Genomic DNA, 13,186 nt, shown 5'->3' with positions numbered 1-13,186 from the left:
CACTGGAGGCTGGCTGGCATGAGGACTTGCATCAGGCACATACACTGTAGGCAGCTACATAATCTTTCATAGCCATCCACCAGAAATGTTGCTGAGCGATGAACAGCCTTAGGCGAACTCAAGGGTGATAGGCGATGCGAGCAGTGTAGGCACAGTGGATGACCGGAGAGCAGATACTGAAAGGCACAACAGTTTGGGGCCAACCAGGGGCAGCCTGGAGAGTCAAAGAGACGAGAGAGGGCATCAAGCTTAATATTTCTACATCCTGGACGATAGGTGAAAACAAAGTTAGAGCTAGAACAGGGCCCACCTGGCTTGCCTAAGTTCAGACTTTTGGCTGATCTGATGTACTCAAGGTTCTTGTGGTCTGTTGAAACAAGGAAAGGATCTTCGGCTCTTCCAGCAAGTGCCACCACTCTTCCAACGGCATCTTGACAGCCAGAAGCTCTTTGTTACTCACGTCATAATTTATTTAGGCAGGACAGCTTTTTGGAGAGGAAGGCGCAGGGATGGAGCTTGTTGTCTTTGGAGCGTTGAGACAGAACTGCCCCTATCCCAGAGTCAAAGGGGTCAACCTCCAAAACAAACTGAAGGCAGGGGTCTGGTAGGGTGAGGATGGGGGCTGAGGAGAAGCTCTCCTTGAGCTTCTTAAAGGCTGTGTCGGCTTCAAGTCCACTGAATCTTGACATGGGGTTTGGTTAGATCATAAAGGGGGGCAGCTATATGGCTAAAGTAATGGATGAAATGTCTATAATAATTAGTGAATCCCATAATTATCTGAACCAGCTTAGAGCTGGTGGGAGTGGGCCAAATAGCCGCAACACCAACGTTGATATATGGTCCGTCTGAATACCTTGCAGCGTAACCATAAAACACAGAAATGAGACATTGTCCATATAAAACTATATTATAAATATTTTTCAATTCATTCAATTCATATACTACTATTCTACTGAAAATTGATTCCGAAGTAGCAAAGTAAATTTTTTGACCGAGACATTATTTTGTTTCGTACTATTGCAGATAAAATCATTTGACTTATAGACTTATAGGAGCTTCATGTGTGAACACAAACAGCTGAATTTTTCACTCTGTCTTTATCCAGTTTTTCTCCTGCAGGCACCCTAGTATTTTTTCTGCGTGTGAACGGAGAAGGATGTAATCAGGAGAATTAGCCCCGAGCAGAGTAGGAGGGTTAATGATATTTATTCCCTGAAATCAGTGCACAACCATAGATTGTATGTACACGACCGGTGCAATCCACGTAAATGTAATTGAACTGCTGCATTATGTTTTCTGTTCCCCAGTTTGTGAATGCTGTGATTCTGTTGAACTACATGCATCATCATATAGCAAGTCTGATGCTTTGTCTGCCACTTCTGCATCATTCTTTTTACGTCATGTCTTGCCTTTGGAGACCCCTGTCCCCCCTCCCGTTTGACAGTGATAGTCTCATGCTGTGAAGTTCATGTGTGAACAACCAGATCTGGAAAATTTAACAAGTGCATATGCAGGATTATATGGGATTAAAATGTAAAAAAGTATTTAAAGTATAGCATAGTGTGGAATTTTCTCTACTTACCACAACCCAGCATGTGTTTCAACCTATCCCAAATCCAGATAGTGGAGTAGGTTGTAACAAAGGAACACTGTGTATTTGACATTAGTTTACGAGGTCTATGATGTTCTTGCAGAGGTTTGAATTTGTTCCATTTGTTTTTTTGTTTGTTCCAAATTTTGAGAACTCTAGATAAAGATTTCTGCGAGTTACAGCTGCTGAAGCAAACTGTGTTACAACCAAACCATGGTCTCCCTTACTATGAAAACATCCAAGTCCCATTTCTTTATTTCCCATATAGAGAGTAAAATATGTTGTTAATAACAACAGTGAATTTTTTCATTAAAATTCTACAAATATAACCATCCAAGGTTAAAAGACAGGAGTGCACACCAATGCTGCAGAGACACTCATGGAAATGATGTAAAAGGAAAAGGAAAATATTGTACTCAAAGAAGACTTAGTTGTTAGAATGTTGATTGTTTCCCTCATAAAATAGCTCTTCATTTTTGAATATGAAAGTAATCAAGCATGTTTTTTAAAAGGTGTTTGTTTATAGGATGATTTGCGGTGTCTTCTGTCCACAGTGGTCCCAGGAGGTGAGGGGGCAGTCCTGCCCAAGTAGGCCGACACCACCTGACCAGTGCAGCATGGAGGGAGAGAGATGTCTGGACAGAACACCTCACATTTTTCAGGGTGGGGTTTTTAAAGAGCTTCATCAAGCTGCATACAGTTATATATAGGAGGATTCATGAACTTCCTGTGCTTTTTCTTCATAATAAAGCTTAGGGTGTGTCATTCATTAGATAAAAAATATCTCCAGTTGTAACGGGTAAAAGAAAATCCTTGTTAAAAACATGGGGAAAAATTTAATAGAAAATATAGACTATAATATGTCAAAGTCTTATAATAATCCTGTGTAATCTCCCTGTAAAGAAAATATATTTTAAAATATATAAAATAATAATATTAAATATATTAGTATGTGTTTGAACTTAACTTGAAAGATCACATGCACCTCTTTGGTTTTAATTAATTCACCTGCAGGGTGGTGAAACTGGTTTGACATGCATGACTGAAGTTCAAACTAAGAACAAGACTGTATCTTTTGGTTGATAATTACAGGGTTTAAGTGATTCACATAGGCTATTTTAGTTGTAGTATTTGTTAAGCCAAATATTGTCCCAGATGGTTGGAGTGTGGACCAATAGCAAAATCTCTGGTTAAATTCTGATAGAAATACTTAGTTCACTGTTCAACAGTTTACAAGAAGATAGAAGTAGATAATAAAACAATCTTGTGAGCACAAGTTAATATCTTTGTGCACAAGTTAATATATTTTTGTAATTGCTTAACTTTTAGATGACAAAAAAAAATGGCAAAGAAGAGACGTTAATCACATCTTTAAATGCTTCTGCCTTCAAATTGCTTGTTTTCCTTCATTATCTTTCGCATATCAGCTTAGCTGGGTCGTGGTGGCAGCAGGCTAAACAAGTTGCCCCAGGCCAGAAGGTGTAGCCTAATCCCTCCAGCAAGCTCTGGGTCTACCCCTGGGTCTTCTCCCACTTGGACGTGCCCAGAAGACCTCCCGATAGAGGCGACCAGGAGGCCTCCATGTATTGCCACCCTATCGTGGTGGAGGGGTTTGTGTGTCCCAATGAACCTGAGAGCTGTGTTGCAGGGGGCACCCTGGTAGGGTCTCCCAAGACAACTTGAGGGTTCAGACAAAAAGCGATTTACAAACCTCCATGAAGCCGCAGAAGGGGAACAAAGACACCTTGCCCAGAAGTGGAAGGCTAGAGACGGCGAGCGTCTGGTGGCCCGGATTTCCTCCATGGGGCCCGGTCGGGTTCAACCCAAAGACACAACATGGAGCTGCCACACTGTGGGATGGGCATGGGGGTCGGGTGCAGTGCAGTGGCCTTGGTGGTGTAAACTGCAAGTTTTGTCCAATAAGAATATGTCAATATCAATATATTTTTATTTGTAAAAAAAAACAATTAAGCAAAAGCTTTCCATTGACAGGAAGACAACTTTTGTTGAACAAGACCAATATTGAACTGCTCCAACTCTGTACAGCAAAGAAAGAATAAATGTGGAAAAATAAACAGGCTACATCTAATGAATTCAACAGAACAATTATCTAATTTGAGAAGATGTCAATCAAACTCCTTCGACGTGTGGGGAGCATAGACTGTACATATTACATGCTGGTGGAGAGCAGTGGTACTATATTTGTGTTTTATTTTGAAGGTCCACACAGGAAATGGCTTCGGCTTTCTGTCGAGGCTGCTTCTCGACAGCTTCAGGAGACTTCGGCTCCGCTCGGAGGAACAGCGCTGCACTGTATGGTGGAGAACCGTTTTACCTTTTTACCTTTTTTCTGGAAACCGGCTGTATGATTAAGCTACAATCTTCAATGAGTAAGCATATCCCAGTAAGTAATATGTTTCATGTGGCTGCCATTTTGTTTCATGTCTGTTATTTCTTTGTCTTGTGTTCTTTAAATCAGTACGTTATGGTTCACCAGCTGGCCTTCACGTTTCTCCGGTGAAATCACGGCCTCTTCGACACAAACCTGCTCTAATATCTCTGTGACCTGGACGTTTGGTGTTAAATATCCTATATGACGGAAACATCTTTAAAATGCATGTTTGCACCGGTTTATTTAAGGTTAACTAATGTATGTTCTTCATCATGGAAAGGAAGCGACTGTCGGATCTGCAGCTCAAGACTAGTCACCCGAAGTTCCTGTGTGTTAAAACTGAGGCATTTTTTACGCGAAATAACTTAAAAACATTGCAGACATTTTGCACAAACTATGCGAAACAGACTGCCCTCCTGCAGCTTTGACGAGGCGTCGTGTTTGTCACCTTAAAGAAACGTGTGTTTGTCCACCTCTCGGCTCTTGACAGGGCCTCCAACGTGATATGATGGCGCCCAGTCTCCCCTCACACAAAGGACACTTTACAGCAGGCCTGCGTTTTTAACAAGAAGCAGTCTGCAGCATACGTTGCCAATAAGACGGCTATTTACATTCCCTGTGTCGGAATATTATTTTTGCATGTTGCGCCAAATAGTAAGCATCAATACATATATATATATCATTTCGTTTTGACTCTCCCGACTGCCAAACTATCCTGCCCTAATCGTTTCTACGAAATTTCATCCAAGCCTCTTGGTTGGAAAACATCATTGTCTCTGACTCCAACCATGTTCTGAGCAGCTAATATTTATAAATTATACACCAGCCAATCCTAAAAATCAAATACAGACCTTATTCTGATAACAAAGAAACATTGCAGGTCCGTACATGCTGTGTGATGTAATAGTAATGCTTTGTATATGTATGCATGTTTATGTTTTTATCGTGTCTTTAATTTTAAGCTTCTGTCGTAGATGAAAACAAATCTAAAGACTTTGAAATATCAGCACAGAGTATTGATTTACAATTTTGGTCTTTGTCAAGTAGGAAGAGCAAATATGGTCTGTAATGATTAGATCAAATTGGAGCTGTGCTCTTTGTTTTGTTAGAGGAGTTTAAGGGGACTTTGTGTTGCCATAATTGAGCTCAGTATTTTTCTAATCCCAGCCTCCTTACTTAGGCTGTAATACATGGTATATAATTATACTATACGCTGGATTACTGGAGAATTAGACATCTTCTGGAAATGGCTAAATCAAAAGGATTGTATCTTCTAAAATGTATTTTTATAAATAGGTGTTTATTTGTAAAAAATGTTTCAAAGAGGATGGTGTACTAAGTAGTAAAACAAACAAAGGAGCTTAATCCACCTCCAATATAACCAAATGATTTCACTTTTTTCTTTTACTAAGGAAAACGATTCTTGCAAATAGTGTGTTTCAGCAGGACGTTATAAACACTACTGTCCACTTATAGTATTTAAGCTGGAGGTAAATGGGGCCTTCAGATATTAACACCTTTCTACTCCTCGTTCTTGTTTTCATGGGAGTAAAAAGCAAGAACATTAAGAACTAAATGGCAGTGGACGCATTTGTGAGTCAGATTTATGAGGATGATAATTACACTGTGTGTGTGTGTGTGTGTGTGTGTGTTTAAAGCCCCTGCTAAAGGCCTCGTGGTGAGCTCAGCTCTCACTAATATGACCTAGATGTCAGAAATGACACATCCCTCCTATTGTACATCAGCGGCCATTAGGTAGGATGTAGCACAGCACTGCAGTGTGGCTTTATATAACAAAGTCAGAGGTATATTTTATTGTTAATATCCCATATTTTCCCCTGGTCCTCTGTGAAGCATTAGATCTCTTTTTAAGGCTTGTTGGAAAAATGTCTCTTTTCTACCTTAACCTGCTCAGAATGGGAATCAAAGCTGTACTCTTGTGGGGCAGTTAATAGTGCCTTTAAATGTTAATATTGCATAGAATCAAAGCAGTACAGTACCCTAAACAAAGTACAAATATAATGTTTTTATTAACACACATCATCTGGGAAGTTTTGAAGAGCATTTTTTCCACAAATTGTAATGTTAATCACAAAAATTCTTAATTCAAAAATAATAATCACTTGACGTCTTTAAAATATATTTAAAAATGTATCCTTGACTTTTGGGAGCAGATGTTGTGTATTTTCCACAATTTACTGTCGCGTAAAGACATTACAATTGATTCAGAAATGTTAAGGAAGAGAAGTGATGGTTGTAGGTTCAATTTAAATATAATTTTACTGTCAGTTAATAATTATTCATCACAAAAGATTCTTGTGCTTTCTAGACTTGATTGATTCGTAGATAAACGTATTGGACTTGTTCAGAAACAATGGTAAGTGTTGGTTCTTGGAGATTCCTAAAGATGGTTTAAACATTAACTCCCATAGAATCTAAGCCAATACCCAAAGTAACAAGGGAAACAAACTTTGGAAAAAAGCCTTTTAACTAAAATGACATCACCAAAACAACCAAAACCCACCACCTCTGTATTTTGAACCTGTTTTAAACCCATCTCCTCCCTCCTTGTCCCCCTGTGTGTCCTGCAGCAGTTCTGTGGTGTTCTGGGTCACACATTTATGGAGTTTCTGAAGGGCAGTGGGGACTACTGCCAGGCTCAGCACGCTGCCTATGCAGACGAGTGAACAGCCAAACTCGCCATCGATCCGACGCACTTGAGCCAAAGGAGGGACCCCGGAGAGTTGGCAGGACCGGGAAGCCTCCCAGAACCAGCGACAACTCGGCCTGGATGGGGTAACTTCACCCGCTGCACACTGCCCTTGTTGGCTTCTGCCTGGCCAGAACCAAGGTGGAACCAGCCTTGGTTTCCCCCCCCCCTTCTTTTTCTTTTGTTTATTCCAAAGGAGAGGGTTTTGAGTTGTTTTCTCTTTTTGTTGGCCGAGAACTACAAAAATTTCCCCGTTTTTGCCCATTGCAGCCTTCGTATTTTTAGCCTAGCCAACCTCGAAGGAAAGAAGAGCGGAGGATTTATGTTTCTAGGTTTCTAGGAGCAGATTTTTGTTTGACATTCCCTCCGAGTTTTAACTCCGTGCTTACATCAGTGTTATTACTCTGTGGAAGACTTTTGTTATTTTTAAGTTGTCACAATGGCTCGTATGAACAGACCTGCCCCTGTGGAGATCACCTACAAAAACATGAGGTTCCTCATTACCCACAATCCCACCAACGCCACCCTGAACAAATTCATTGAGGTGAGCCAAAGTGTCATTCTTCTCAAGTTTACATTTATATAGTCCGATAACGAGAGACTTTCGACTTTACAGATATCAGAGTTGACTTTCTCCTTGATGTCTCTAATAAGTATTGATTCGTGTTCGTACAGGAGCTGAAGAAATATGGAGTGACCACCGTCGTGAGAGTTTGCGAGGCCACCTATGATGCCACCCTGGTCGTGAAAGAGGGAATCCAAGTTCTGGTAAGTTCTGGTGATATCCATACATATAAGCATACTCATTTTACTTTTTCACATTTTTCCAGCTTTGACTTACATGAACAACGTACGTGGTCAGTTCTAGACTAGAACACAATGTTTAGTGCACAATGTTGCTGAAAGTCTTCCAATAATTAAACTAAAAATGATAATATTGTGTTCACATCTTGGCCTGCTTTTCAGTTGTCCACATGTTGAATAAATCCATCAATTGAATCCAAACAAACCTACACTTATCTGGGTTTTCTATGACTATACAAACAGTCCGCCTCTCTTTAAGGATGCGTCAGACTTATATTTAGGAATTCAAATACTTAGGTAAGGATTATTTTCTATCCTCTATTTTCTGATTTGGCCAGGGCAGTATAACAGGAAGTCAGAAATTAATTTGAAAAAGATCAATACAGTTTCCAAAAGCCTGAGTTTGTATCTTCACATTGCCTCCTTTAATTCAAATATATCTTTATGATATATAATATCTACGTCTCATACATAAGAAGTTAAAACCATTAAAAGGTAGAAAAGAAAATATCTGTTGATTAAAGTATCGATCACTGACCCTTTTTGTTGCAGCACAAAATAAAACAGAACCGCTCTCTTTGGTTCAGTTAAAGACATAAAACAGCTTTGTGACTCTAAACTCTTTAACTCTAACAGATTCTTTCTGACACAACAGTGTAATTTTGATTAACACTTTATGTGTAACAACTGAAAAAATAGACTCAGATACTGAAAGACACAGTCCCTCCTTCTACAACAACATTTTTGTTTCCCTGTAGATGGTTTCAGCTTTCACACTTCTTTTGTTATGGTTTCCGAGAAACTGGGCAGATGACATCATTTCCCTCTTTCTTCCCCCTTCTTCTCGTCTAGGATTGGCCGTTTGACGATGGAGCTCCTCCCTCCAACCAGATCGTGGACGATTGGTTGAACCTGCTGAAGCTGAAGTTCAGGGAGGAGCCCGGTTGCTGCATCGCCGTCCACTGTGTGGCAGGGCTGGGGAGGTGAGTGCTCGCTGTGGAGGAGGATTAAAGTATTATGTTCTTATCACACAGGATCATATTTTACACGTGATTTCTGATGCTTAGGGTTTGGCAAATAAAAGTGTGGCATTTTCCTCTGTTTGTACTTCTCTGAAGAATATCAAAATGGTTGTTATTGATGGATAGAAAATGAGTTAACGGCAGTTTTGATTTTCCATCATTTAAGGCTTATTCAATCAAAAATGTCTGGTCCTATCTTATTAAGAGTGTGTTTAGATAATTTGTTATATATTATTGTAATATAGGTAATATACTGTATATATATATGGAGCTTCAGCACTCTGTCAAAAACGAAAAGTGTCTTACATGCCGGCATTAGAAGCTTTTACTCATATGAAAATCTCAATATGGACTTGTTTTAAAATCTGTAACTGGTGAAATTTTAAAAGATCTTGATATTTAAAGTTTCATACAGTGGTATGGTATTGAGTTTAGAAATTACATAAAGCAAATATGACAGTGTATCATCTGTTGTGGTTTTATAAAAAGCAGGAGAGTTAACAGTCACATGTATTTCTCTCATGTTTCTGTTCATGACTCATAAAATCACTCACATTTGTCCCACTTGTGTGTTTGCTCAGCTTTGACAACCTGCCAAACTGTTTTCATCTAGTTTGCTATAAACTGATCCAAGATTCAGAAAAAGCTAAACGTCAACTCCCTACATTTTAAATTTGGTGTTTTCATACATAACAGACAAAAGACCAAAGCTGGTGCATTATTAACCATATTAACCAACAAACAAACTCAAATCAAAGCTACAGTCGACCACAAACGGGGATATTGTTTTTTCATTCAAAGCAATTTGAGAGATGTTTCTTTTCTTCTTCTTTTTTCAAATCATCTTTCTCTTTAAAGATGATCTCTTAATGTTGTCAGACTCTAAGAATAAGAAACAAAAACAGAACCTTCAATTGACGTATTGTGATCTGATAAGATGTCATCATGGATGAAGATGCAGCAGTTACAACAAACTCAAAACATGTGTAACTGTTGGTCATAATGTTTTTTTTAAATGGAGCTCAGGTTAAAACAGCTGAATTCCCATTTCAGCTCCGCTACAGATTAACATTTTTGATCTTGAATTACTATGAAAAACCCTGAATAAATGTGTTTCTGCTGATAAATGAAACTAGACATAAGACTAGTTTTGAATTAAATCCATTTAAAAAAACAAAACCAAAAACATCTTTTTAACCAACATACTTGGTCTGTTTTGTTCCTCTGCAGAGCTCCTGTTCTGGTGGCACTGGCCTTGATAGAATGTGGGATGAAATATGAAGACGCTGTCCAGTTCATTCGACAGTAAGAACACGTGACTTTTTGATCTTGAAAATGTTAGACTGAACTACAAGAAGAATTTCAAGTTTTGTTTGATGATATTTACCACTAAGTCTAAGTGAAACTGTATTTTTCAGGGTTATACTGTTTTCATATTTAGAGGAATGTTTTGTTTATAGTTATGTCTTCATATATGCCTTTTTTTGGTATTAACTAAAAACACTTTTAAAGATTCTTCATATTTGGTTCTTGAGTGCAGGATATGCAGGGGCAGTACATTTTACAGTTCAATACTATATTAATTGGAGCTCTCTGTTGTGCAAACATGTAATAGAGACCCGACGATCCCTCAAACATGCAGTATCTTTGATCTGTGTCCTCTATACACAACAGATACTTTGTATGAACCTCCTGCCATATGCTCACTATAGTTATATCACTATATAGTTCAGTTATATAGGCCATATATATAGGCCAGTTTTGAGATTGTCCTGCCTTTCTGTAAGTCATATTTTCACAGAATCTGAGTGTTTGTGTTAAAGCAAGCAGCCATGAGTCAGAACTGTAAATAGTTGAGGTATCAGATGGTGAGATAAGAGTGATTCAGTGGGAGGAGTGGAGAGTGCTTCATAGTGTGATGTGTCATCCCTTGTAATGTTTCCAGGTCTCACGTGTTTACTTTGAAATGATGGTTTGGATTTTTAGACAAAGTTAAAAGAATAATGTTCAACATGAAACATATTTTGGCCGTTGATTTGTATGTCATGCCAATTGGTTTAGGATTTAATCTTTTCAGATTAATAATAATGAGCTGCTTCTCCCAATTATTTTCATTTTCACTCAATCTGACAACTATTTCCCCAAAGAACAATTTAGTGTTATTGTCAAAACTATATATATACTAAGCCACCAAAGCCTTACTGAAGAGCTTTATTCGGTATATTTAATGGTTTTCATCTCCAACTCAATTTCTTTTGGGAAGGAGAACTTGACTGATAATTGCACTGGTGTTACATCATTGTGAAAGATGAACATTTAGGGTTATATAGGATATATATCTCTAAAAGAACACAAATAACTATTGTCTGCCTTTTTATATAGCTGCTGTTTTCAGTGTTATATACTATATATATACTAAGAGCTTCCAGATATTCTGTTTACTCTTCTTGTGATAAAAACTATAGAATGATCCAAATCTGCTGAACTGATCTTTATCTGTGTCCTTTTGTTTTCTACAGGAAGCGTCGGGGAGCATTCAACAGCAAGCAGCTGTTCTACCTGGAGAAATATCGTCCAAAGATGCGCCTGCGCTTCAAAGATTCCAACGGCCATCGAAACAACTGCTGCATCCAGTAAAGCCAAACCCCGAGCCACGCCAACCCCCCAAACCATCCACCCCCAACATCAGAAAAGTTAAATTCAACTTCACTGGCTTATCACCTGGCAGTCTTGTTTTCTGAGTTATTGTGTTGACGTTTTTTTTGTTTTTGTTTTTCAACAATACCCTTTCCTGCCCCTGGTTCAAAATCAAGTGTCATAAAAAAGAAAATAAATGATTTGTGTGTAACGGAGTCACCGTATTTTCTCTTCATGTGCCCAAAAAAAGAAAAGAAAAAGAGGTTAGTGCAGAGTTGTGTATCGTTGTAAAGTGGGATTAATTCTCTGCATCCCAAAGATTCTGATTGGTCAGTTTACATCACCTGAGAATGTACTTAAATAGACAACAGACTTTACTTTCATGTTACAAATTATTATAATCCCTGTACAATTTATGGGATCCGTTTCCAGACTGACGAGACAGAGGTATGCCTTCCTTAAGATCAGATGGTTCATCCATTAATGCCTTACAATCGAAGTGGAACAAAGGCAATCGAGGCGGGAGTCAACCCCCTCTGGCATTTGGTAAAGGTGTTTCATTTTTCTACTCGGAACAAAAAAAAACGTTGCCTTTGTCTTGTGCAGGAAGTCTTACACTCACTTATGCCCTTTCAGTAACTATTTTTAAATATAAAACGCTTAATTGTTGCAATATTTATTTGTCAATTGAAAGTCTAGGACCTTGTTTATTTTCTCTATCAAATCTTCTGTTTACTTATTAACTGCCATGTCAGAAAATGTGATTTTTTTTTTTCTTCTTTTTTTGCTTCAAACTGGACTTCCAACGTCTGCGATATTTTGTATGCCTTTTTATTTGATGTCCGTAACTTAAGACTTGGATACTTGATGATTTTATGTATTTGAAAATGTGTACTATTATTATTAGGTTGGCTATTTATACTATCAATGGATGTGTGATTTAGTACCGTGAGCGACAGTTGTAACTGTTCACCAACTTGTGAGAGTACATTAAATGATACACTGAGAAACAAGAGTGGATGAGTGGTTATTATTAAATCACATCTATCACATCTCTTTATTTCAACACTTTGTAAATAAAAGACAAGACTTGAATGAAGAGTTTCTTGACTTGTCCTAACTTTAACCTCTTATCAGCTTTCTTTGTTTTGTGTTTATCAGTAACTTCATTGAAATATTGCAACACAACCCTTAAGTTTCCTGACATCCAGTTGCAGCTATGAACAGCAGGCATCCTGTGTGAGATGTGTGATCCAGGCTGAAGTTCATGAGGTTGGGAAAACAATTTAGTTTATTGAAAAAGTGTGCTTCTTTTGAAATAAACAGCTCAAAGGTCAAGTGTCTTGTAAAATTAAACGAAAATAAGCAGCAGAATGTGGTCAAAGTGTTATCAATTTGCATTAAGATTTAAACTCAATTGTTTTGGATGATGGGGTGCCACCTTGTGGTTATTGCTAACAATGCACCCTTGAGCATTAAAATCCGATCCTTTATAAACCCTCGATTAAAACATAGTTATGTGCATGTTAAAATGATTTCTTGTTCTCTTATTAAAATCCATTAGATGATATAGAACCTAAGTACTTTTTATTTATCTTGACATGACAGCATCATCTCTATCAATGATAAGTTGTAAAATAAACATTCAGTAATCAAAATCAACTCACTACGCAGGTATAATCAGCTCAGGTGAAGACAACACACAAGGACCCTGTTCAACATGGTCATCAGAACCCAAACGCTTAACCAGCAACTGACTCCAAACATCCAGCCTCTCCCAGTGTTCTCACCCACTTTCTCCCACTCTCTTTTTTTATTTTAATTTTTTCAAGATTTTAACTTTATTGTAGAGATAGGACAGTGGACAGAGGTCAGAAATCAGGGAGAGAGAGAGAGAGAGTGGGGAATGACATGTCGGCAAAAAGCCACAGTCTGGACTCGAATCCCGAGCCGCTCACCTGGAGGACCATAGCCTCTGTATATGGGGCACGCACACTAACCACTACGCTACCAGTAGTAGCCCAGCTCTC

General features: G+C 38.4%; 1 protein-coding gene across 1 annotated transcript; it reads left to right on the top strand.

Moving 5' to 3' along the window:
• Nucleotides 1–3,854: 3,854 nt before the first annotated feature.
• On the top strand, nt 3,855–12,255 carry ptp4a1 (protein tyrosine phosphatase 4A1). The gene is made up of 6 exons (XM_061049173.1): nt 3,855–3,981; nt 6,575–7,237; nt 7,369–7,461; nt 8,350–8,480; nt 9,750–9,824; nt 11,039–12,255. Exons 2-6 carry the CDS (start codon nt 7,133–7,135, stop codon nt 11,154–11,156), a joined length of 522 nt encoding a protein of 173 aa, XP_060905156.1. The 5' UTR covers nt 3,855–3,981; nt 6,575–7,132; the 3' UTR covers nt 11,157–12,255.
• Nucleotides 12,256–13,186: the final 931 nt, after the last annotated feature.

This window comes from Labrus mixtus, chromosome 2 (genome assembly GCF_963584025.1).
Source record: "Labrus mixtus chromosome 2, fLabMix1.1, whole genome shotgun sequence".
Taxonomy (NCBI): Eukaryota; Metazoa; Chordata; class Actinopteri; order Labriformes; family Labridae; genus Labrus; species Labrus mixtus.
This window is presented reverse-complemented; position numbering and strand designations above follow the sequence as displayed.

Excerpts from the sequence above, each read along its gene's own strand:
- ptp4a1 (XM_061049173.1), top strand. The coding sequence starts at position 7,133 with ATGGCTCGTATGAACAGACCTGCCCCTGTGGAGATCACCTACAAAAAC. Across the intron at positions 7,462-8,349 it reads AAGAGGGAATCCAAGTTCTG|GATTGGCCGTTTGACGATGG; the intron begins GTAAGTTCTGGT and ends CTTCTCGTCTAG. Across the intron at positions 9,825-11,038 it reads GCTGTCCAGTTCATTCGACA|GAAGCGTCGGGGAGCATTCA; the intron begins GTAAGAACACGT and ends TGTTTTCTACAG.